Below are 27,332 nucleotides of genomic sequence, written 5' to 3' on the forward strand. Positions count from 1 at the left end.
AGAGAGAGAGAGAGAGAGAGAGAGAGAGAGAGAGAATCGTACAGCCAGAGAGGAGAAGGAAAAAACAAATAAACGAGAAGAGGAGCTACATTCCACCACCATGGCCCTGCGGGACGAACTTTTAAAGTCTATATGGCACGCGTTTACAGCTCTGGATGTGGACAAAAGTGGGAAAGTCTCCAAATCTCAGCTGAAGGTAGGCTACATCAGTTACTCCCCTCGTCTTTCGGCGATCGAGCCACCTTTGGGCCCTTAGTCTCAGTCTCCGGTATCTTTTAAAAGTATGTCTATGAATGCGCTTCTTCCTCTTTTCAAGTGCGCAGAATAACAATAATAGACGCGCTTCTGTTAGTCTTGCAGTAGAAACACACCTGCTGATAGTCTGCTCTGTGAGAAATGCTACTGACTACCTTGAAAAAACAAGAGTCAAGATACAAACAATGTCAGAAACACGTCGAGATACTGGACTGCACCTCTAGGAGCTGACTGCATTGTTCGTCAGTGGAACACATTAAAGCACACGCAAAAGTTCTTTATGGAGCTGCAGTCCAGGTTCAACCATCATCTCAGGTCAAAATGGTTGTCTAATAATTGCAGCCTGTTGTGAAATTGCCTCTTTTGTGGTGGCACCACATTGTTTTCTACATAGTGTCATTTTTGTCCACGTGTTTAACCATCAAATGTCTGGGTAGCATCAGCCAGAAACAGACCAGGTTCTTACCTGGAACATTTGCTTAATAAATTAATTACTGAAGATAAAAGCAGGAAAACACTTAAGGAACACATTTTTTGGAACACGGAATCACGTCTGTGGTAAAAACAGTCGCTGGCAAGGAAGGCTTTATAAAAACAACTTCATCTGTGAGGAAAAGGGGACAGGATTTCTGTTAAAAAGAAAAAACAAATCCGTTGTGTCTAGTTTCACGTTTGAAACAAGTCACTGGACTTATCTTCTCCTGCCATTTGTTTGTATCATCAGTTGATCAGTGATGGTTCTGCCCATGCTTCCAGGTGCTGTCCCACAACTTATGTACAGTCATGAAGATCCCACATGATCCGGTGGCACTCGAAGAGCACTTTAAAGATGATGATGAAGGTCCTGTCTCCAACCAGGGATACATGCCGTACCTGAACAAGTTCATCCTGGACAAGGTTAGTCAGGACTGCTGATGTTTACTGGACGAACAGCTAGATAGCACACCTGGCCACAGTCACCACAAGACCTAGTTAGCAAGAATAGAGTATTAAAATTTCCTGACAGGAAGCAACCAGCATAATGTTTCTTTTTGTAAACAGAAAATGTACTTAAGCACATTGATAAAGCTAGTGTCTGAGGATGTAATTCTTCAACTAAAGAGCATTGCTAAAAACATTGCTGGTACTTTCATTCTCACTTTTATTTTTATTTGTGGAAAGTGTACATGTTCTCCTCTTGTTTGTGGGGGTTTCTTCCAAAAATACTGGCACGTCTCCAGTTCAAATAAGTGTATATTCAGATCCGCCCACAGATCAGTGACCAGATCAGATCAGTGTCTGTAAACTGACGAACAATGGTTTCCTCTGTCATCAAAGAAACGGTACTATTCAGTGGTGTGACACTGAGTCACCGGTCTGTGCTGTGAGTCTTAGTTTCTTTGTGTGGAAAATTATACATTATCAGAAAAACACCAAAGTGGCCGTCCTATGCAGAGATGCAGCCTCAAGTCAGTGTTATTGGCTCACCAGCATTTCTGTACAATGTCCTCTGACATGTCTGTCACCACAAAGTGCTTTTTTCGGGCTTTTGCCCTTGGTGTCACCACTAAGGTTACACCCAGGAAGCCTTAACCGTGTCATTGTTGCAGCTTGTTGGTTGCTCCAGTAATTGTTGTGGAAATGCACATTGCCCTTTATTCTGTTTTAATGCCAATTTTAAAGTGATGTTTGGTGATGCAGCAATTGTGACTTCAACACGCTGTTGGCTATAGAGGTCCATTGATTGACACATAGTATTCGTATATTGTGCTGGTGTCACACTCTTTTGTGTCCATCAGCCACCGTACTGTGCTGAGCTCAGACAGGAACACAAAACCAGTTATTGAACACGGAGGGTGCTCATTCAGCTCTGTCCGTCCCTCTGTGATGATGTCACAGACACAACGTGGTTGCAGCATGAATGGAGCATTGGTGCCTTTTCATCCGGACAGTAACCGAACTCCTTCTGGTTGACTGGATGTAATGACGATGCAGATGTAGCAGGTGCTGAATGGCCGTTGTTATGAGTCAGAATGCTGTTATATCAGAAGTAAACTCGACTTTCACATGACTTTGTGCTAATCTTTTTTTTTAAGACACAGGGCCATTGTTTGGCCTCTATATTTTTTTTAACCCTGTGTCTGTGTCTTGGATTGGAGCTAATTTGGCTTTCACGTTCACAAATTATATTTAGTGATTCAATTCACGTATTCACACCCAGACTTTAAATATACAAGCTCTGATTGACTAGGTGCACCACAGTGAACTTATGTTTCTTATTAAAGAGCTCTGGTTTACAGACATTAAGATAGTTGCAGCTTATCATTTGTTTTTGTTTTGTTTTTTGTTGCTGTAGAGATGAAATGATAGTCACAGTCCTTTAAGTACATTTTGGGATTTCATTTGAAATAATCAATCTTTTTAAGACAGATTACGTAAATAATGCATCAGACAAATGAAAGGATCTTTTTTATTTGCTACTTTGAGTTGAATAGTGTTTTTAAAATGAAATGCAACAATTAAGAGATCTAGAAAACAGTTCTGACCCATTGATTATAGTGATCAGATGTTACTTCCTTTACATGGTCCATGCTGTCAAATATCACATGCAAATAGCTGCTATTTTCATGATAAGTTAATTCAGTCAACAGTCTCTTTAAAATGCAGTTTACAATTACCTATCCAAGGTGAACTGTTCAAAATGTAATGGTGGTAGTTTGGGAAGCCTGATTTTCCTGTTCCTGTCTGAACCACTGTTAAGTTTCACCTGGACTCTTTTATGACGTCTGAAGTGATTAAGTACTGGTGACCGCATTTGTGTGGTGCACATTAGCACTTTTCCCTCATTACGAGCTTAACATTGAGTAAATTGTCACTGTGGGCCCGGGCTTTCAGGCAGCTGCATGTGTGAAGAGGACGTTCACATGATCAGTGGTGAAACGACTTACAAATATGATTTGTAAGTCGTTTTTTTAACTGCTAGAGTCAGCAGCTTCCTGGCAACTCCGGGATTTCTTTTTTTATATTGTTAAAGTTACTTCATTAGTTCCTCATTCCGCCTTTTTTGTCAGTGAACAACTGAAAGAAAGTTGTAAAACGTGTCTGACGGCTAACAAGATCGCATCACCTTTTGTGTGTGATGCAACAAGACACACGTTCAACCGTAAACACAGAGTGCCAATAAATTGCTTTAAAGTTGGACAAATCATCTCATGCGTTATCTTCTTATTTTGACTTTCTCTGCATCAGCATTTTTCAGGTCTTTGTGGTGTTTTTCGTGCTTTTTACACTTCCCCCAAGTTTGACCCCACACTGAACTTTGAAAACACCATTAAGACATAAAATAAAGTTGTATGTATTGAAGCTAAGTTTGGAGTTGCAGCATGCAGTTGTAATGTCTTATATAGCGATATAGGAAGGATTAGATTTGTTTTAACTGAGACTCTTTAAGAAAATGTTAATTCTGGATTTAGGTTTCAGGAAAAGGGACACACACACACTCAAACACACACTTCTGTGTACTTTTCCACACACGACCACCCCACCCATCTATTGAAATCGAGGTGACCAGGCATTCAGGGGCTCTCACTCCTGAGGAAACTCCACCCGGCCACACGAGGAAACTGTGTGCATACGCAGTGTGTGTGTGTGCGTGTGTGTGTGTGTGTGTGTGCGTGTGTGTGTGTGTGTTGGAGCCTCAAAAAGCAGGACAACAAGAATCCTATTGTAAACATGAATAGAGTACTGCATGATACAGATGTACTTCAGGGAGGAAGTAGGAATAGATGGAGTCTGTGCGTCATCGGCCACTTGGTGGTAAGAATGCAGCAGAAAATAAAATGCTGTCCACTGACATTCATCTTATCTGAGCACAGAGGCTACGACAGATGTGTCAGTTGTGATGGTTTTGTTGAACTTGGTGACCTGACTTTGAAGCACTGCTGACTTGGCAGCAGAGACTGAGGTGATGTTGAAGCTCGGGATTCCACAAAAATGAGCAATCGCGCGTGACGTTGAAGCACCCTGTTTGTTAAAGTGTGGCCACTGCAGAGAACATCTGAAGGTCACATTTTTCCAAGTCAATCCTAGAGACACTCACACAGCCACATGTGCGCTGAAAGTGGAATTAGAAGTTGTATTCAGGAGAGTTCCCTTTATTTTAGAGATGGGGGACAAAACCTCAAAGTTCTCATTTAGTGGAAAAATGTGTTGAAGCTAGGAGGAGGTGTTGGCAGTTAGGTATGCAATGGCAGCATTTCCTCACTGAGCTGACATGACATAGTAGAAAATTGCACTAAAAAGACTGCAACCTCAGAAGATACCAGCTGCTTCAGACGTGTCATAATTTGTAATTTCATCAGAACGTTTGACTTTTCTTCACAGAGCTCTGGATTCACGCTGATATTAATGTGGACATTTTAAGACATTTAAGAAATGCACTGGTAATACATTACACATGTGTCAGTATGTGCTGAGGGGCAAACTAGTGGTAGCACCAGAGGTTGCGCTAGACTTTTTCGTTGTCTGTCATTTTGACTGACAGAGTCATAAAAATCCCGTCATAATCTATTTTTACTGGTTTTACTGGGCTTTAAATGACAATAATGACATGTTCAATAGCATTTCATTTTAATTCCTGCCTAACCTCCTTGCTTCACCTCTTTTATCAACATCGTTATTGGGCTTTACTACTGACACTCAACTGCCGTGACATTTTTCTTCTTTTCTACTTTTCTTCTTCTACAAGAGTCAATAACAATAGTGTGGCTGCCCCTGTGGGCATCCACACTAATTAATATGCTCATTGCCACCAAGTGGTCAGGGGTTTGTATTGTAATCTGTCAAAATAACGGATGGCCCTCAGATTTTTTGTCTTAAAAAAATGGTCAATTACGGAAAATATACAGTTAACACGACCCCTCGGTAGCACTATTTTAAAACGGGTCTTTTCCATCCATGACTTCTGGGAACATTTGGTACAGTCTTTATGTCACTGATACTCTCTTGTGCGTCTTCTAAGGAGAGCCATTGTAGTTTCGTATGGACGGACAGAAGGACAGTCGACATGCTTTGACAACAAAGCATTCTGATTCAGATTTTGAACACAGCCTTAAGATTTTAATATAAACATCAACACAAAACACTAAACTGAACGGACTAAAATCTTTATAATGTTCTGCTGGGAAATGTTTGGACCTTTTGCATCGCCGAACATCCTCAAATAACCTTTCCTCACTGTGTTCCATGTTTATTAATCCAAAACAATCAATTTGAAAATTGCAGAGACAAAGAAGCAGCTGGAAATAGTAAAGTTGAAAAATTCTACTACCAAGTGGACCAATCACAGCTGTTGTGGTCAGCTGATGCATTGATGCAAAAACTTGGCATTAGACATGAACCACCCATCTAGACCAGACTGGGCACGCCCAACCCACAGCAATGACACTCCTTGATGGCAGCATCCATCCCCAGCAGGACGCAGCCTGACACAGACACACACACAGGAGAAACTCAAAAAACATGAAGAACAGCACAAGGTGTTGACATGGCCTCCAAAGTCACTAGATCCCAAACTGATCAGAGGCCCCTCCCCTCAACCCACAGGACCCAAACACCCCACTAACAACATTATGTTTCCAGGCACCACAGGACACCCTCAAAAGACCCATGTCCATTCAAAACACAACTGTTTTGGAGACACAAGGGAGACCTACACAATATTAGGAAGGTGCTCATAATGTTATCTCTGATCGGTGTATGTTCATGGAAGTTTAAATTCTTTTGCGTCCCCGTAAACGATGACTTCCCCATCGACAAGATCTCTTCACAACCAGTGTATGGACAGTGTCCAGTGTGTGAATCATAAGCTTATCATTTATTTATCCTGTGTGTTGTTTGATTTTAGTTTTCCTTCCTCATGTGGTCTCTTGCTGTTCTCATCAGAGTCTGGTAGCATGCCATTTGAATGTCATTAATGGGCGTGAGATGAAAAAGTACCTCAGCACATAGTTGGATAATCAAGGAGCTTTTATTGTTAAGAAATGCAGCTCATTATCAACCCAACATCATTGTTATTGTTGTGTCCACTGCCACACAAAGCCCACCCAGATGACATGATCGGCCTGCCATTTCCCAGTGGAGCCCTTCCAGACCAGCTTTCTGCAATAAAATAGTTGTGGGGAAGCTGGTCTGGCTTTCAGGGTGGAAGTCTAAGTGAGAAGAAGACTAACTGAATGAGGCCTCGTATTAGTTGAATCAACACTGTGCAGCTTTGGAAAAACTTCAGCTCTGCTGATGTAAGTTACAGAATGACTGAGCTTCCTGCACGCTCCATGTTGCAAGAAAGACACCATTCATTTGCACTGCGGTCTTTCTGGTCTAACCAGGTATTTACAAGATAATGTTTTTTTTTTTTTTTTTTTAAACTTCTGATGTTTCAGAGCACCACCTGCCGAATATTGCGGTGACTTTGTGCTCTGAACCATGAAAAACTTCTTCATTTCCCCCCTTTTAAATGACTTTCATCTTATATCATGCTAGAGAAACCCTGTCACCACCGGACAGTATTTTACTTCCTTTTAACTCTTTTAATGAAATAGCTGACAGTCCTGTTCAGCAGGTCACGCGTGTCTTCATGATCCTGCTTCTTATTGCAGCCTGACTCCACTTGTTGCATTCCTGCTGTGTTTCTGTCGAGCCGCAAAAGCTGCTGCAGGAGATAAGGCTGAGGTTTGGATCCTGAATCCTAATGAACATGTGGCGGCGGAGAGGAGAAGGAGGGGAGGCAACGCTCACAAGGATCTCTCTGTTGAAGTGTAGAGGCTGGGAGAGAGAGCGAGTGAGCTGGAAGGAGAGGAGGATTAGAAAAAGACAGGGAACCAGCGAGTCATGACGACAAAGAAAAACAAGACGAGCGAGACACAAAGATGTTGGACAAAGAAGTGCTCTTTCATAACAAATTCTTTTTCACAACCTCATTCCGTTAGACTCTGCAAGGTGCCCATAGTTTGAAATTTGATAACAAAACACTTAAGATGGGAGTAACTTTCTTATGACGAAAAAAACCCAAAAACAAATCAAACAGACACTCCACCCAAAATCTATCTTTAGCACCGTACAGCACCTGTGGACTGTAGTTTCAACTTCAGCAAAAACAGCATCTGTGTTCGGCTTCAACTAATGGCAGTGGATCCTCTTTTCCTCTTTTCATTCATCTGTGCATCAGTTATCCAAATACAAATATGTATACATAAACATATATAGTGTGTTGAAAAGTCACCTCTTTGTTTTTCTTGATTAAATACTGGAAACATTCAGTACGGCGCTTTATACCACTGAGGTAAGGGTCTTGTGTCATGTGACCGCTCATCACGTGACAATACTTCAACAGCAAATCTCCACTGGGGTGACATAAAGTTTGAATACAAACATTGGCTGTTTTCTTAAATTACACTTAATGAGTCGAGGAAGCCGACCACTAAATAACCTTTAATTCAAACGGTTTCCTTTCGAAGCTGTTTAATGGCGGTTTACAAGTGAATCTCGCCATCGGTTGTTTGTGTAGTTAAGGGGCCGTTCAGTCGTATCACACGTACTTCCTCAGGTGGCTGAGTTTGCCTTGTGATGGTAGACGTTCAGATTGGCTTAAAACACAGAAGACAGAAAGGAAGATCTTCAAGATGATGGATTGGAATGTTCAAGATGAAGCAAATGTTGGCCTGCCCTTAGGTGGTTGTATAGAAGCTGTTTCAAGTCAAATGTCATGACTAAGTCGCCAAGTGTGATCTTAAGAAAATGCTAGTTTTGTACTCACTTCCTTTGGAAGCTTACGTCAGCTTCAGTGATGACTGAAGTAATGGTACTGTGTGCTGAATCCTGGAAACCATGGAGGAGACTGTTTGGAGCACAGGCAGGAGGAGACCAGTTGAAAGAGAGTGCGGTATGGGCTGGGTGGTAGTGGATGGGAGAACATGACAAGTTGTCGGTGTTGGTCAGTCAATAAGTTCTGCAGACATATCTTGTGCTGTTGGCATCACTTTGACCTCCGACAGTGGCTTTTGAGCCGATCCAGCATGTTGAATTGTTGGGCAAGAGATCACTGTGATTGTTTTTTCAGCTTAGCAAACCATTGCAGGAGGGGACAAATGGATGTGACAAGTAAGAGCACACACACAGCTCGTGTGTTTTTCATTTCTAAGTCAAATACAAGTTTATTTTCAGAACGACCTGATCATCTAGAATGAATTAATTGTAGACCAACTGATCAGCATGATTCAGGACAGGGAAGCTCTGCAAGGCAATTTGTTGCTCTTTCCAGTTACCTAGCTTCCTAGCTAGTGCTATTTGTTCCAGTTTCCCCTTTTGAATCACAAGAGTTATCTCCACTTCCATAGGCACATGTAACATGCTGTATGTATTTGCCAGCTAGCCACTTTTTTGTCCAGACAGCAGTCGGTTGGCCTTCATTGTCATTGTTGTTCTTTGCCATTGTTGTTCTTTGATGTTTCTTTGGTTTGTCCAGGCCTTTAAACATTTATTATCAGCTGTGAAATGCGTACAGACTCCCACTTGTGTTCCGTTCTGTGTTACCATGTTGTTCAAGTCTAGTCCTATTACAAGAATTTGTGAATTCAGACTCATACTTTTTTTATTTTCTTCTAAAATAGCAACCCAAACTTCTTATGATCCCTCTCCAAGCTGGCAGGATGAGCGTTTCAGAGATTTTGGGTGGAGTATCACTTTCAACATCCAGCAGACGTTTTCACACAGGCACTCAACCCAAATTAGCACAATAGCCCGTTACATCAGATCCTGTGTAACCCTACAAAAGTTCAGGCTAACTTTGGAGCGGCATTCACTCGGTCCTGAATGTTTCTCTCGCTCTCCCATACAGCAGAGAAAGAGGCAAATAATTAAACACCTGTGAGAAAATTCAGGATCTGAATAGCAGAGAATGAATAAAGCAGCTCAGGACAAGTTAGTTTGATGTGAGCGTAATTCACAAACCTATCCTTCTGTTTGTTTGGGTCATTCATAGTTTGCACTTTACACTTCATCTTAAAGACATCAGAAATTTATTTTGGCACAAAAATTCTCAACTCGTGATCAACTTTAAAAATAGTTTGCAGGGCTGTCAATAAAAAAATCTGTGAACTGCTGTTGAAGTAGAAATTTGACAAAAGTCTCTCAAAGTTCATAGCTTTCAGGGTTTATCATACACTTCAATTAGTTTAATATCAATATAGAAGTACAATTTAATGATATATTGTGTGTATAAGTGACTATGTGTTGGGTATTATCATTTTTAGAGTCCAGTGAGATCAGTCTGATATGATAGCTATGTGTTGTTATGTTGTAAAACACATTCCCGTCTTACATACTTGACTTATTAGATATGAACTCAAGTTCTGCATCACCGCCCACGCCGTTATTACAAAGACCACACGGCATCTTTCACATAGTTGATACCAACAGCGGTTCAGACAGACAAAGCTAAACTATAAATGTGGCCCTTGATCAGTTGCGGATCAGTTTTTAATCGCATCAGATGTTGGGAGCTGTTTTTGGGGGCTTGCTGGTGGCTTGTTTGATTGGATGGCAGCCAGCAGGATAAAATGTGCTGCTGAACAACACGACTGCGTGGTCTGCCAGCCAGCAGTCTCCATGGAGATGCTACTGTTCGCCGGTCCGAGGAAAACATTTCCCTCCACTGCACCGATTGTACCTTTTCAAGAGCTTTCCTCCCATTTTGCTGTGGAATTTTGGCCCTAGAGACATTTTTCTTTAAAGGCCGGTTTCTGTTTCCTCTCACATTTTTTGGGGGGGTTATTTCAGCCTTGACAGTATTTCTATCACATCAGTTGAAAAGATACGTTCAATGTACATAAATGAAGAAAGATGTTGCGTATTCTATATCAACTCCTCTTCCTGTCATGTTTATTCTCAATCAACTAAGTCACACAATTACATGATCTGCGCAACGCAAGGTAATAATCTAACGTAAAGGGCCAACCTTGTGATTCTGTGTCATCTTTTTAGTCAATAAATCCAGAGAAAATCAAAAGAGAGAGCCAGAGTTCAGCCAACTGGTATTGGATAATTATTGTCTAACAACAGCTGTTGAAGTGACACTGATTAGAGTGGTTGTTTCCGTCTGGTTTGAAAACGTGGGCGTAGAGATGACCTGAGAAAATGTATTTATTCATACCAGAGAGGAATGAGAGAATCAGATCTGTTCCAACGGAGGTGGTTACATTTAACAAAGCATTACTGTTCAGTTTGGGCCATGCGTTGTGTTGCTGTTAAACTGGATTGAATTAAACGCTAAAATATTTCTCTTATTCAGCCAAGCCCACTGACCACAACAGGTTTGTCAAAATAAAATGTGTCAAACAGTACAACACAATACAGTTGAATAGTGCTACAAACCACAGCCATTCAACCCCAGTGAGTGTAGTCTCCATGTAAACACTGTGGCTGTTGGCCACAATTGATCTGATCATAAAGTGATCGATCGATAGTGATAGTGATAGTGATAGTTTATTCTCTTAAAACCTCAGAAAATTAAAAAGCAATCCTGGGAGGAGATTACTCTTTGATTTAATTTCGCTTTTCAAATTTTTGTGATTGACTTTAAATGATCCCAGTGCTCAAGAAACTTGAGCAGATTCTTACTATGGAAATGTCTCCTGGATGACAGAACTTTTTTTCTTGTGTGTGTGTCCTCTGCTGTCTGTCGTTCTCCCTGCAAACTGTTTCTCTTCCTGGAAAAAACAGCTGTTCTTACTTGGGGTGAAACGTGAACTCGTGACTCACTAGAGTCGCTGTCCTCTGGTCTGCCACAGGTGACGGATAACTTTGACCGTCAAGACTTCAACAAAATGTGCTGGACGTTGTGCTTCAGGAAGAATTTAGGACAAGGTCAGCTGCTCATATCCAACGACGACGCCTTCAAGATCTGGTGCATCTTCAACTTCCTGTCTGAGGACCGATACCCACTCATCATCGTCACCGAGGAGGTGTGTTTACTGACTGTGTTCACCCAGGACACATTTATTCAGAAACATCATTTTGCACAGTTGTTATCTTGTGTTGAGTCACATTTCCTTTCAGTGTTGCCCCACACATTATACAGTACCTCTCAAAACAACCTAATCTCCACTAGAGAGTTGTCATATGTTCAGTAGCACAGCGAGATAAGACGTTACACTACGTCTTAACTGTAACTGTTCAGTTTTGATATCTAGAGTAGTTTGGGGAATACATTTATTTAAATATTTTGATGCCCAACTAATCCATGCATTACGTTTCTAACTTAAAAGAAAACAAAATGTCTAACCAGACTGTCAGGTAGTAGCACTACTTCATGGTGCTGCCTATGAAAACTTAACACATTAATACTTTTTTTCAGTTCAGAATTGAATGATTTCTAATATTTTCACCTTGAATCCATTTTTCAAAGCGTGAAAATCTCTCTAAACAAAATACACAAAATAATTTTGGATACAGTTGTTACTTATTAACACGTGTCACAGTTTACAGTTTAACTCCCCCAGCAACTGTCACTACTGACAGGAGAAGCGCGTTTTGCAATGTGGTGGCTAAGGGAAGTTGTTAAAGTCTGTTAATGGAGCTAAATTAGTGACACGCTTTTAACTTCCCACTCAGCCGTATGCCATTTAAAGAGGCATCGGTTCATTTCTGTGATCATACAGTTCCTACCGCAGCAGCGCTTCTACTGCAGCACGGTGCACTGTATATACGCCGCGTTGCTGTTTCACGTGGCCAGTTGAAAACGTCTGTTACTCAAGAGCAGAAAAGGAAGTTTCCAACTTCCTGTTCCTTTACAAATGCTGGAAGATTTGTTGTTGAGAAGAACAAACATCAGAGCTCAATCACAGGAAGATTGTCTGCAAAAAAAAAAAATGGAAATCAATATGCTACTTATGTAGAGCTGAATAATATGGTAGGAAGAAAACAAAAGAGGAACAGTCATCTTTTGGTTATGGATGAACATTTATATATATATATTTATATAGTATATATATTTTAACCTGTATGTCCAACATAAAGGTTAAAATGCCAAAAAAACAATATTGTTTGCATTGGCTTTTTAACCTTTATTTGAAAGTGAGATGGACAGGAAACAAGGAGGGAGAAAAGGGACAGTGACACGCAGGAAAGGGCGAGACTCGAACCAGGCACCGCCCCAGGTTATGGATGAATAGTTGTATGTTCTGATGAAAATCCTGCTGTCCTGTATGAGTAGACGTGTGTTATGTTTTGTATGTGTCGCCATGCACAGATAGAGTACTTCCTGCGAAAGCTGACGGAGGCAATAGGGGGCAGCTGGGTGGAGGAGCGTTTCGAGGACTACAAGCTGCAGCTGAACTCAAAGCAGCAGTGTCTCAGTGCCTGGGAGCTCATCAGCCTGGTGGGCTCGGGCCACTTCAGCAAGGGCATGGATCAGCAGACGCTCTCCATGGGCATCAGCGAGGTGTACAATGAGCTCATCCTGGATGTGCTCAAACAGGTGGGCAGCACGTCTCCACAGACCGGACTGTGCACAGTGCATCAAACCTCCGTCACTTTAGTTGCTTTTCTGTCATTAGGCAGATGTAGTCTACAGGAATGTACCGCCACAATTTTTAAATTTTTTTTTTAAATTCGCGCATAAATAAAGAAAAACATTACGTTTTTTTGTCCACTGAGAAAGGCTGTGGTGAAATAATTTTAGTGGTCGTCTGCAACAGATATTCGCCAAAACAGCTAAGACATGAATTATGTGTATGTTTGTGAAGATTTGTCTTCGGTGGGAAACAAGAGCTTGGTGGTCAGAGAGTATTGACTAAATATATAAACAATATCAACTGACACATCTTATCTGTGTTTAGGTATTAATATCTCAACAATTATTCTGCATTTAAGGTCTCTGCTCTGACAGGGATCTGACAAATGCTCATGGAGCGTCAGTAGTTATGAAGAACTGGGTACAAAATGTGTGTAGTAGGTTTACTAGTTTTGCAAAAAAATAAAAGAAATCACTGAACTGTGATGTATATGTGAAGAAGGGCCCATAAGAAGTTGTGGTCATGTGAGTCAGTCCTGCGTATCTTCGTGTCAGAAAGGTGTGAATGCGCTACTGCTGTCACGTTGAGGGGAGTTCGATTGTGAAGAACACAAACATTCAGACACTGAATATCTCACAATCTCTGCAGGGCTACATGATGAAGAAAGGCCACAAGAGGAAGAACTGGACGGAACGCTGGTTTATGCTCAAACCCAACTCCATCTCCTACTACGTTGGCGAGGACCTGGTTGAAAAGAAAGGAGACATCCTTTTGGATGGGAGCTGCAGTGTGGAGGCAAGGACGTGATGTTTTTCGCTAAAACACCTCAGCCATCTGTCTGTTTATTAACATTAAGGCCAGTAATATGCATCGGATTGTTTAGTCTCATGTCATCCTTAACACCCTAAAGTTTCTTCTCGCCCGTGGCATCAGTGTACTGCGCTTCACTGCCTTGAACAATGGACACATACAGCACAGTTAAAAGCTCCGAGCAGCTAATTCAGGGATCTTCAGGGATGTATTCTTCCTGTTTGCACATCTGCATGTTTCTCTATTTCACTGTGTTGTCGTTCACTTCAGGCACTACAAGATAAAGAGGGAAAGAAGTGTCTCTTCCTCATCAAGTCGTCCCAAAAAACCTTTGAAATCAGCGCGTCGGACAAGAAGAAGAAGCAGGAGTGGATCCAGGGTGAGTTGCTGCAGATGCACTTAGTCTATTTATATTAGATGGGTGGATTTATATGCTCATCCTGCATCTAGTTTGTGCATTGTTTTTTCAAAACCCTTGACCAGTGATTACATAAGAATTTTTAAAATCTGTCATCCGTCATGCCATTTCGTTTTGTCCAGTTCAAATGAATAAAATAGGAATAATCTGACAAAAAAAGCAAAAAGGGACGAGCAGCTGGAAGGATCTCACATCAAAATGATGCTTTTTTTTTTTTTTTTAACCATTGACTTACCAATTGACAATGTCAGCTACAGTGGCATCAGGGTAAATGTTTTCTAGACGTCTAGACGTTTTCTAGTTCCTCATGGGGAATCCCACGACGTTCCCAGGCCAGTCGAGTGAGTTCATTTCTCCAGTAAGTTGTAGAGACTCTATTCTCACAGGTTTTGAGCAGCTCTACGCTGAGCTTCCTGTCGATGTGTGATCTCCTCAGTTCAGTAGCTGTATCCCCGACGCAATTCTTTCAGCCACTAAAGTTCAGTTTCTGCATTACTGCTGCCACCACAGCAAACCACCCGCTGCTCTCATAATCCACCACCATGGCCCAGCAGAACCGAATCATTTCTTTGGATGTTTGATGCATGCATTTTGTGTTGATACATTTACAAGCAGTGACCAAAACCTGCAGCTTTAAGCGACCACACCGAAGGATTCCTTTTCCTCCTTGTCTGTCGCCCCTCAGCCATTCAGACCTGTGTGAATCTGCTGCGCCAGGGCCGCCCGGCGCCGCACCGCGAGACCAGACAGAAGCGCCGGGAGGTTCGACTGAGGCAACAGGCCGAGCAGGAGGAGCTCGAGCTGAGGATGAGCGAGCTACAGACCGCCAACGAGGTCAAACAGCTCGAACTGGAGAACATGCGGAAGGTACTGATGAAATACGTGCAGACACACTTAAGCGTTCTCCTGTGAGTCCAGTCTGGTCAGGAAACGTCTGGTTCATTACCAGTTCCTTTTTGCACCATCTCACACTTAGACCACAGGAACAAAAGGAAAAGAAGAACACTTGCAAATATAAAATACTGTAGTAAAAAATAGAGAAGTTCAACTTTGAAGTCTTCGTGCGATGGCTGTGTGAAAGTGTGGGAAAGAGAAGAAGATCGCAGCAAACTGTTGAAGTGCCAAGCGTGACATTACTTTATTATCGTCTGCAGTTGAAAATTCAGTGCATACTATGAACACACTATGAAGACAGATAATGGTTATAAAGCACTGCCAAAACAAACATACAAAAGATGGCTCACAAAAGGTCACACACTGAGGCAAGCTATACATAACTGACTGACAGATAAGAGCCCTGTTCAGAGAAGTCAGAGATGAAAGTTAGGGTTTTCACAGAGGCAGAAGCTGCGTATGCAGTGTTTTTTTTTTTTTTTTTTTTTTTAACAGGGAAAAGCTTAGGGATTTCCCTAGGGGCAATGTCAATACCTGCAAGGTCAAAAAATCTCATTCTCAAAGCCGTGGAGAAAAGTCACAGAACTTCCTTCACAGGAAACAGGAAACTGGAGTAAAGGGAACCGATTCTCTTTGATTGATTTTACAGTTGGTGCAGTCACGATGCAGATATCTTCACTTCTGATTCAATTATCACGAAGGGCCGGGCTGTAATCTCTTAGAAACAGTAGAGGGATGGAAATGAAAGACTTTGCACATAAATAATGTTGCGCTGGTGTGAGAAAAATGCCCTGAGCAGTGCATTACCAAAGCTGACTGATCACCGTGTAAATTGGGTGACACAGACGAGCCCTATACAATGTCTACTTAGGACTCAAGCTTACTTACCGGGTAGATGACTTAAATGGGGAACCACTGTACCACTTCGCTGCAACAAGATAAAATCATTGCCACCATGACAGCACTTTTCTCTTTACGTGTTTTAACACATTTTGCTGAGTTTTGCCTTCTAACCCGCACAGATAACTTGGATCCCCGAAGAGCATTACGGCATCACGTCGTACTGAAATGTTTATCTCGTTGCTGATTCCGGGAGAAGGATATTTAAAAGGGAGTGCTATTTCTAGATGATTACCCAGTCAGGTATTTCATGCTACTACGGCTAACGTGGGCTAAAAATAGCAAAAAAACAAAAATGACTCAACAACATTCCTCACAGATAACATCACTCTGTACAACAACAAACTGAGTGTATGTGCGTTAGTGCTCTTAAATGACTTCGCTGGAAACTGTTTGGTTTTTGCATTACGAAAAGCAAGTCACAGTAAGTCACCTAAAAGCCGCGGTGTTCTCTGCTGAAACTCTACTGCCAGCTCATACATTGCAACAATAGACCTCTGACTAATGAACAGTGTGTCACCAGCTCTTAACGGAGGGATGTAGATTGATAAAGGTGGTGATGGGTGGGACAGAAGGTTCCACCACCATCCTGTCTGATGCCGCTGCCAACTGGCCATTTGAAAATTCAGTGATTACATCAATTCCCCAACTGTAGATGACAAATACCAGCTTCCTGGTAATGATGTAAATGACTCTGACGTTAACAGGAAGTGTCAGCTTCACAAGTGCAGAGAGTTGAGATCATTCAGTAGACTGAAACATGACTAAGTTTTAAGCTGTCCTTTAAAAGTTTTTTATTCAATCATTGGCTCATTTTCTGTGGGGTTGTGGGGAGGTCGGGGCCTATCACAGATGTCATTGGGCGAGAGGCGGGTTACACCCTGGAGAGGTCACCAGTCTATGGCAGGGCCAACACAGAGAGACAGACAACCATTCGCACTCATTTTAGAATCACTAATGAACCTAACGAGCACGTACCCGGAGAGAACCTGCGCAGACACAGGGAGAACATGCAAACACAACACACAGAAAGACCCCTGTCAGCCGGAGGATTCAAACCCAGTGTCCTATGTAGGATAGCAGCACACCAGTTTGCTACCCCACAATTTAATTATTCCATTTGCTAACTCTTTAGAGCAGTTTGCAAAGACAAATGCAAAGTTTATTTTCAGTGGAGCTCTGTACTGTTTAATGTTCAACATGAGCAGAATCTAAGTCTCTACTAGGTTTAGTTTGCTGTTGTGATGATTAATGTAAACTACATCGAGGTTTTTCATTTGTTTTTGCCTTTGGCAAACCCCTGAGGAGGTCTACGTGTTTACCTGAGTGACTTGATAATCACCACTGGCAAAAATACTGTATCTTCATCGACGTTCATAAAACATCAAAGACATATTCAGTGTTACAGAAAACTAAACTTAACAACGTAATAGCCGTATAAAATAATGCTGCTCATGTTTCTTCTCAAACTAAACAGATTCCGGTTTTATCAGTAACAGGTGAACAGACAGAATGCAAATATTTGGGCTCTCTGTGTCATGAGTGCTTTTACTGAGAAATGTTGAACTGACCTCCAAAGGCTTGAAGGTGTGAAGTAAAAAAAAAAAAGTAAAAAAATAAAAAAGAAGCAGCACAATGCAAAATGCACTCTGAGAGGTATTAGCTCAGAGATAGCTTTTACAAATATTTCAGACCTTTATTCATTTGTCAGGACTGTGAATTTTTACAAGAGATAAGATAATACAATATTGCAATATTATGGGAGCACATTGTTTTAAGGACAGTGTACAGAAGAGATAAAAAAAATAAAACATTAAATACAGCAGTTAAACGTATAAGACATTGGACAAGGTTTATTTATCCCATTTATGGGAAATGACCTTGTCACAGTAGCGCAGAACTAGGTAAGAGATATATACAATAAGACAATATCTGATTTAGAAGAATGTACAAAATATACAAGAATATAAGAGCACTCTGACAGTCAGTATATACAGTGTGGACTGGGAATGAAATAAATGCCAAATAATTGGAATATAATATAGTTGCTAAGATAGTGAACATGAACCGTGGATGCAGCAGTGTGTTGCTGAAGGAGCTGCTCTAGTGGGTGGGAGGGGTCGTCCACGATTGATGTCAGCTTGGCCGACATCCTCCTCTCACCTACCTCCTTCACACAGCATGGCGGAGGCGCTGCCCAGTGCTGTTATAGCCCCATGGAGGGGGTGCATGGGACTGGTTTGGTTCCATTATCCAATCACCCACCAGCTCCACAGGCTCTCACAAAGACAGATTCAAATTACGTGTCCAAGAAACGTAAGAAATCCAGAAACAAATTAAAACTGGTGATGCTTTTGTGTCCCGCTGCAGCAGAAACACGCGCTGAGCAAAATCCCATCTCGAAGGACTTTATTGGAGCTACTGAAAAGTGAGCACATAAGGACTGGTAATGAAAGAAATAATCCTCCAGCCGCTCTAAAAACCACATTAGCTGCAGTGCCTAGGTTTCCGTGCGAGGCATGATGGAGCAACAGTCAGCCAAACTAGTTCACAGTGCAGTTGTGTAACACACTTTAGAGAGGAGTGCAACAGCCTGTCTTTGTCTGGGGTACCGGCCTCTCAGTGCACAACAGTCTGCAATTGTGGTGCAAGTGTCTGCCTCACATAGCTGTTTGCATGAATGCACAATGAACACGTATATAGAGCCACGCTCTCGTGGCACACAACAGACACCCACACTGAGCTTCTATAACTGTTACAGCGTGAGTTATGAGAGCAGAGTGACAGTTTGGTGATAATGAGCTCACCACACAGACATCAGCGCAACTGCATTTTCTAAAGTTCCACATCTCTTGTCATATCTGATTGAATATAAAGAAGAGTATGAAGACGCAGTCTGAAGTAGAAATACTCTTCATTTTGTTAGATTGTCAGCAGGGCATACTGTTTCATGCTGGCTCCCTCTATATATATGTATAAAACAATGTATATACTGTATATCCTTCTGTCTCTGTTTCTTGCAACTTTTTTTGCTTACACTATTTTCTACTTTATTTTAATTATTATATTTTACTTTTATTTTCATTTTTATTTTAATCCTACTTTATCTTCCTTTTGACAGTTTGTGGTTTCTAACAGTGTTTCTTTCATGTTCATTGCTAGTGTGGTCGAGCAATTTCCTTTGCGGCTCATTAAAGTCTATCTAAGTCTAATCCTAACCCTAAGTCTAAACCCCTAGGTTTGTTAATGTTTATATAGACTACAGTTTGCTTCTAGGCCTTTAAACTAAAATTAACCCTTCAGACATCTCCCCCCATTCTAAACTTCCCCTAACACCAGTTAGTTTCTTCATTTCTGTCTCTGTGAAAAGGTGCTTCTTTGTGCTGTGGATGACTGATTTTTGAATGGTTGCGATGCTGTCTGCTTTCCTTTTGGCCAGGCTCTGGAGGAGGCCGCGGCCAAAGCAGCCGAGGAAGAAAAGAGACGTCTTCAGACCCACATTGAATTCCAGGAGAGCTATAGGGTGGATCTGGAAAGAGAGAAAATGGTACGTCAGAACAAGCGGCAGAGCAAGTACAACTTCCTCTTTTACTGTCAGGCATTGTCACAGAACAACCCTCAGCCCAAGTCATTTCTGACTACATCGTCATCAATGGGAAATTTTCTTACAAGTTTATGCAGTTTACCATTACTACTGAGCTGCAATGAATGAACTTTAAATAGGTTACTATGATGTAGGAAAAGTAGTTGTTGCCTTTGGTAGTGACTAATGGGGATCTAAAGCCATACACGTGATGAGTGGATAACCACTTTTTGTCAAATTAAGTCATGTTCATTTAGATGCCTTCTATCAGGAGTATTGATACTGAATTCCACATAAAGTGTCGTTTATACGTTTGACAGGTACGACAGCAGGTGGAGGAGCAGATGGCCCAGAAGTCCACTGAGCTGGAGCAGTACCTACAGAGGGTTCATGAGCTGGAGGAGATGTATCACCAGCTGGAGGGGGCTTTGGAGGACGAGAGGCGCGCGAGACAGGACGAGGAAGCTGTCCGGAAACTGCAGGCACGGTCAGTATCAGAGAGAGCGTAGGAGGGAGATCAGATCACAGAGATTGTCTGATATTCTCTTGTTTCAGCTTTTGTTTTCAATCTTTGTCTCTACTGTCATTTTCTGGACAGAAGCCAGCGAGTTAATATTACAAAGCAAGAAATATAAATGTGAATGTATGAACACGAACATCTGAACAAACTACACAAATCACGTGCATGAAGATTGTAGAAGAGTCCAGATGGAGGACAAGAAACTGCTCTGATAGGGCTGATAGTGTTTATTTTTTCACATGTGAAAAAGATACATTTACTGGATTGAAACCAGATGTAGCCTTGTGGTACAGTAACATGTTTACCCGCAGCATCAGACATCACACAGTTGCACAAGCGAACAATAGTTGTCAGAGGTAAAGTTATAGGCAAGCAGGCAACTAGGGGCAAACTATCAGCAATGTCGTCACTGCAATTTTTCCAACAGGGTGTTAACACTGGCATTTAATGTTATCAGACTTTTGTTAGCATTGGGTCATGTTGCACGTAAGGAACACTTTACCCACACATGATCTAAATGAGGCTGGACAGTGGAGTTTCCCCGGCTGAGATACAAAGAACAATGGACTCTGTCAATTATGCAAAACTGGGTGTCGCTTCAACAAAATGTTTGTCATGAAAATTGCATCACAGAGCTGCGCAGCATTCTCTGGTATTACACATGAAGCATATCCTCCCCCCACAGCTTCCAGAGGTTTTTGTAGTATGGCACTATGCTTCATATAAAACCTCGGATCAGAATCATTTCAATCAGGAATATTGTCCATGTAGATGTCGCCACAGTTAGAAGTGTTACATTGACATGCTTTTACATGTCCCAAAATGTCCATCACAATGCAACGTTTTTTTGACAAAGTGCTTCTACCCAGTCAGGAGCAACAAACTAATTATTCAGCATTACTAGATACATGGTTATTGAGCACTAATATTATCCTAGTGAATGGATTAATACAAGTTTACACCACTCCTTTCAGTCTGATTGACAATTCTGGTGGAGACATGAGGCATTTTTAATCTCCTGGGGTTATTATTCTCATTTTTAGAGTGACTGCAGAGGTACACTTTGAAATGTCGCTCTTGATCTCCTTCCTTAACTTCGCCATAAATGTACTCTGTTCTAATGCGTGGATAGTTCAGCTTGAAGTGGTGTTGTCTGAGGTATGAGGCCCCTTTGTCCACACACTGGAAAAACTGCAACTGCAGCATTACATATTTCACACATAAAATTGAGCTTACCTAAAAAAAGTGTAGGATATATTTTGAATATTATCAGACTTGACTGGGAACTGAACTGTGTTGCCGGCTTCAAGTACAAAATTAAATTAAAAACTTTTTTAAAAAACATATATTTCACTTTCAACATTTAATCTGTTTTCTGAACTATATCCGGGTTTACAGTTCTATTTTTATCCACATTATTCACAGCACTTTTAGAGACCAGAATGCACATCCAAAGATCCTATGGGCTGAGCCTGCTCCTCCTTTTGAGTCACACACAGCTTCTGCTTGCCACACCACATTTCCTTTCTTGTCCTTCCTTCCTTCCTTCCTCTCTGCTGACATTTAATTTCCACTTTAGGACTAACAGTATACAGTATGTCAGCCTGTGTCCTGTGTTACCATGCACCAAGTTAATCTGACCTCTGTTTTGTATGTTTGGCCTGTGGCATCACTATAGATCCTGCGTATAAAAGTATAAATGTCATTTATCCAGACGTCCAGTGTTTAATACATTTATATGAGCCCCAACCTTAAAAACACAATTTGTAATTACACTATAGCACCACCTGCTGACACATGAATCCGACACCCCCTCTTTGTTTACCACTACCTGCATCATTAACAAGTGTCCATGGGCTAATAATGTATGCCTATATACATACATATATATATGTATGCCTGTATATATGGGACAAACATACCGTATATGATGTACTCACCCACCTGTGTGTCTTCCAGGTTACTTGAAGAGGAGGCCACCAAGAGGACAGAGTTAGAACAACTCCACCTGCGACAGCAAAGAGCCATCTCTGAGACGGAGGCTGAGAAACAGGAGCTGGAGAGGGAGCGTCTGGCCAAGGAGAGCGCCCTGGAGGCCGCGATGAAACAGCTGGAGCTGCTGGAAGAAGAGAGGCAAGGGGCCTTGGAGCAGTATCAGGTCAGCTGACAGCAAGGGTCTTTTGGTTGTTTTACAAATGAGCATTACTCGTTAATCTAACAACAGCTTTAATGAATGATTGTTTAGAGAATCATTTTCAAACTGATCAGTTTTAATCTTGGTTATTACAAAACGCATCAAGCACCACAGCAAGAAATTTCACCAGTTAACTGAAAACCACGCCCATGGAAACGAACAAGATATAAGTGATAAATAATGATAAGTATTTATCCCTCTTGGGGTTGCCACTTTGTGCAGCACCTGAGGAGCAGCGCCTCAGCCATACGGTCCCAAAGCTGCTTCTATAAACAGTACACAGCTCCCTTATCTGTCACCACCAATTATATTTATCTATCGCTAAAAGTAGTGTAAGTAGTCCTTGAGGAATCTAAAACAGGAAATGTTGTGCCTAGATAATGACATTCCAACACTGGTTTGTGGTTTTCACTATGGTAAAGTACAGACAATGTGTTTCTATTGTTAGATCATTTAGTCCGTCTGTATGAAAAATAAAAACATTACCTAAAAACTAGACTTTTTAGAAACACACTAGAGTAATGCCTTGACCTACCACATGGTGTCACTGTATAGCTCAATAAAGTTAATGGTCTATATTGTTAGTTTAAAAGTAACCTCTTTGTATTTTCCTACTTCAGTACTGTGTTACATGTCGTGTGTCTGTGTTTCTGTGTGTGAGACAGTCAGTGATGAAGAAGCTGGAAGATGCAACGAACAACACCAAGACCTGGAAGCACAAAGTGGCTCATCATCAGGGATTATTAGGACTCATTCAACCAGGTAACAACCCATAAGTATCGTCTGTAGCCAATATGGCCACCACAGAGATATATGCTACTGTATGACTTATTTTGTACTAGACTGCTGCTGATTATAAATCCAGTTTAATAAAAAATAGAAAGAATATAATGACATGCTGTGGCAATGAGGCTGGCAGTTTACAAACCTCTGATTTGACAAATTATCACATTATTTTAACGGGAGTGTTAGACTATAAAAACTATTACAATTAATTTCTTAAACAGAATTTGAACTGATTTAATTGAGGGATTCATTCCATTGAGACGAGGGTCAGTACACTACTGTAATAGTTAAGTTTTCTTTGACACCACATAGTTTTGCTCATTATGTCACTAATAGAGAAGATTCATTTCTGTGAAGTAAATTTTGTCTGGGAAGTGTGTTCTCCATGAACCTACAAACACATTTATTCTAAGAGTACGTTTATTAGCGCCTTCATCATCAATGAATTTAGACTCATCTTCTATAACTGTTTGTCCTCTAGAGGGGGCATCAGTGCCAACCATCACACCACTGTACCACCCTCAAATCACAACTCATTTCTAAGAATGAAAGAGAAGGAACAACTTCTCTATTTTTAAACCCAAACATCTTTCATACTGTTTTATATAACTGTATGTAGCTTGACCCTGCAAAAAAGGACAGAAAGTAGAAACCGCAGCAATGAGCTATGAGCTACGATGAGTGCACAAGTCCATTATTCTTTAACTGTCTAATCATAAGTATTACATTTAAGGTGATGTTATGGTGATTAGTCTGGTGTATTTCTTTGGCAGGCTCCAAGGGGCAGCAGAGGATCACAAACTGGGGCGTGGCCTCGTTTTCTGATGCAGAGCTCAGTCTGAAGGAGAAACACTGGCAGGAGATGAAGAACCAGACGACACAGGCTCAGTAGAGCTGGAGCAAGGCCTTGACCTTAAACGTGTCTCCGACTCAAGACAAGAGGTGTCAGCTGGGATTTACTGTCTGCGGTGAAGCAGAAATCTGGAGACCGGATTTTTAGTGGAGTCCAAATACAAGATGATGTACAAGATAATAAGGCATTCTGTGTTAAAGGGGGCATTAAGTAATCAATGAAATGTTTCCCATTTAGGAATCAGTAGTGTAACTGGTGCACTTTCAAGTCTCTGCTAGCGTAGGCCACAGTGGATTGAAGGAGCAGCGCAGATACTCGAGTCACATTTACATGTCTAGTTCATCAGTTTAAGGAAGTAAATAGAATAAATGGAGAACTCCCAGCACCAGAAGAAATGCTGGAACAATAACAGCTTAGTTGTTGCATTTTTACTGCCCTTCACTGACTGTGACTTGGTCTTATACAACTGAGCATCTAAAATGAGTTGTAAAGGAAATTCACTAGTTGAGTCATTAATATTGATCTTTAATTCTAAGCACTGTCACAGTATAGTGTATATAACCATAAAAGAAAAGTAACTTTAAATCCAGCATCAGTCCTCTCAGATGTTCAGTCCATGCCAGCTCAGTTCATGACGCATCACATGTAGCATAATCATAACAGAAAGTGTAAAACAAGTAGGGGAACTGTGAAAGATGACCACGACTGTTTTAGACCGTCCCTCTTGTACAGATCCCAAAATAACTGATCAGTCTCCTCACGAGTTGTTCGGACTCTAAAGTTTATTAACTGTCGTATCTGAGAGACTTGACCACAGCAACAATCCTATCATGCTAATGATTACATTTGTTGATTTTAAGGCGTCTTATTTACAGATGACTGTGGTTTATTTCAGCCTTGCATAATGATCATGGAAGAACAGAGTAAAATGGCTGTTCCAGGCAGCTAAAACTCAAAAACAAATATTTTAGAATTTATTTCTCTGAATCCCTCAGGGTGAAAAGTTAGCATGACCCACTGGGTCACGGTAAATTAAATACTTCAAATACCAGGGGTTGAAATCTGACACAATTGTTAAGTCACTTTGTATTATTTTCTTCCATGTCATCTTTGTATCTAGGGAATCCACTACTATGTTTTGTCTATCAAAGATTAGCCTAAGAATATTTTAGGCTCAGGCTTTAGAAAATGTTACAAATGGAAAACTACACCTTTCAAGTTGTAAATCCTTTAAAGAAGCAGGAGCAACTAACACTGCAGATTACTCAACTCTTTGGGCCCATTTTAACATGCATATACAGTAGGCTTTGTACATATGTTAACAATGGTTTATTGTTGTTACAGTTTTCCTTAACAAAGTAGTGCTTTGTCCTAAAAAATAAATAAATAAAATACCATGTACAAGTCACTAAATATTTTAATGAAGTGCTGTTCTGTTTGATTTAGATTTGTCGTACTTCCTCAAAGGGTGGGTCTCTGATACTGGCCTGGTTGGAAGGAATAATAAAAAAAAACAAATCTATGGTGGGTGCCTGCTGTCTGTGGTATAATGTGTATGCTTACATTTCTATCACTTTAACTGAATGAACACATCAGTATAGTCGTGCTGTATTTCCAACTCATGTAAAGTATTAATGATTTGTCTCAGCCACTGTGGTTTAATGTGTTATGTGTTTGCTTTGGTGTTCTTTAATCTTGTCCGGCTCTCGTCAAATATAATACCCCTGATTTTTTTTTTTTTTTCTTTCACAAGGAAGTGTTGAGTTTGTATTAATGGTGGAATGCAGCAACTTTAACAGAGCAAATCAAAACAAGATTTACAGACCTGTTACAGAGCTGTCTCTAATTCAAGCCTGCTTCAAATTCCATTCGGATTCAAGTTTATTTGTCATGTGCAGGATTAACACAGAGTTAACAGTGCAATGAAATGTCGTGAACAAGAGTAGTGGTCAGCTCAGCCATTAGAAGCAAGAGGTGAGAGCACAACAGTAGAAAAAGTACTAAATTAAGGATATTTACACAAATGCTCATTACCTTTTGCTGTTGCAGTAAATTGAGGTCACTATTTGAGGAAATAATGCGTCTTTAAACAATTGTCTCTTAAACATTTCCTGCTTGTAAACACTGCTAGAAGTAAGGCATTTGGCCAAAGTCTCACTTTGAACACAAATGCTAATTACACAAGATTTGTACTATCTTATGTTGTAACAACCAGTGCCTTCTACTGTCATGAGTGAATTGCTGTTACCCATTTTTTCCCCCATTTGTTTGTTTTTTATATGTATGTAAAAAGATTGAGACTAAACTATGTAATAAAACACATCTGGAGTAGCTGCTGTGCCTTAATGTGATTTGAACACTGTGCTGTGCTGCCTAACAACAGTAAATACAAATCACTACATAATAACGATAGAACGGTCCGTAATATGCCTCCTAAACAGACTCACACCTTTGGAAACATGTCTGAAATGTTCTTTTAGTAGGTGGTTGTTACAGGCCATCCTGAAAACAAATGCGTTAGCTTCACGCATTCACTAGGGGGTGCTACAGAGCTACAAACATTTCGCTGCACAGAGGTTAGAGACCATGTCACGAGAATATTTGTATGGACAGCAGACAACAGCTTCAGGGGGAGTCACTAATGCTGTCAAATTGTGGTAATGTGTTGAGCCTTCGATCATCTGGGGACTGAATAATTATGAATGGTGATTTTATTTCCATGACTTCATGCACTAAGCCTTCCATTTTCCAAAATAAAACCAAGTCAAGTATGTTTTGTCTCCTGTCTGGCATGATACAGACAAGATTATAGGTATTGTGCTATTTTCTAATTGTGTTACTGTAATAATGTGTAATTAAATTCTCATCATCATTTTGTACTATTGAGTAATACATAACATACAGTAATATGAGGTGCGGGGCATGCAGCTAAGTGGATTATGAAAGTCCAATCACAGGTACTTTTAATTACCAATTTGCATTGTATACAGTGCATTTCATGAAATGGCTCTTATTCAGTGTTTTTAATTATTGACTCTTGTTTCCTTCTCAGGATGGGGCAGGAATAATAGTGTGATGAATATCAGTGGGTATCATTTGACAGGATTTATTGAGTAAAAACGTCCAGTTCTTAAAATGTGAGCAACATCTGGGTTTGTTTTGAGAAAGCTGGTTTTGAAAAAAAAAAAAAACTCTTGTGTTAACCCTGAACCCTTGGAGTTCTCAATACCACAACAGCTGATCAGAGTTTGTTCAAACAAGGGGAAGTTTACTCAATTAAGTGGATGAGTGGTTGAACACATTACAACACTATCAATATTAAAATTGCCTGCAGCAGGGGGTCAGTAATCCAGAGGATGTAAAAATGTGACAGATAAGCATGGCAGCAGCAGAGAGAGAGGTGGAGAGGAGGAAAAAGAAAGTAAACTCGGTGGATTTATTCATCCTGCAATTCTTGTGTTTGTCATTTAGAAGACTTGCAGTTCCTCAGTGGACGGTAAAATGCTGGAACCCAAAACCTTGATGACTGATCTCCACAGACAATCCTAATAATAATATTCTTAACATATTT

At 40.8% G+C, this 27,332-nt stretch overlaps 1 protein-coding gene across 1 annotated transcript; it reads left to right on the forward strand.

Annotated features, from left to right (window-relative positions):
* Positions 1–26,092, forward strand: swap70b (switching B cell complex subunit SWAP70b). The gene is made up of 12 exons (XM_047596602.1): positions 1–196; positions 1,012–1,152; positions 11,079–11,252; positions 12,539–12,766; positions 13,452–13,598; positions 13,884–13,992; positions 14,717–14,898; positions 19,265–19,372; positions 19,729–19,895; positions 21,888–22,086; positions 22,788–22,884; positions 23,682–26,092. The coding sequence occupies exons 1-12, from the start codon at positions 101–103 to the stop codon at positions 23,798–23,800; spliced, it is 1,767 nt and encodes a 588-aa protein (XP_047452558.1). The 5' UTR covers positions 1–100; the 3' UTR covers positions 23,801–26,092.
* The last annotated feature ends 1,240 nt before the right edge of the window (positions 26,093–27,332 follow it).

Source organism: Mugil cephalus, chromosome 10 (genome assembly GCF_022458985.1).
Source record: "Mugil cephalus isolate CIBA_MC_2020 chromosome 10, CIBA_Mcephalus_1.1, whole genome shotgun sequence".
In the NCBI taxonomy this organism is placed as follows: Eukaryota; Metazoa; Chordata; class Actinopteri; order Mugiliformes; family Mugilidae; genus Mugil; species Mugil cephalus.

Coding starts and splice junctions, on each gene's coding strand:
- swap70b (XM_047596602.1), top strand. CDS start 101: ATGGCCCTGCGGGACGAACTTTTAAAGTCTATATGGCACGCGTTTACA. Junction 11,253..12,538: donor TCATCATCGTCACCGAGGAG/GTGTGTTTACTG, acceptor CGCCATGCACAG/ATAGAGTACTTCCTGCGAAA. Junction 22,885..23,681: donor ATTAGGACTCATTCAACCAG/GTAACAACCCAT, acceptor TTTCTTTGGCAG/GCTCCAAGGGGCAGCAGAGG.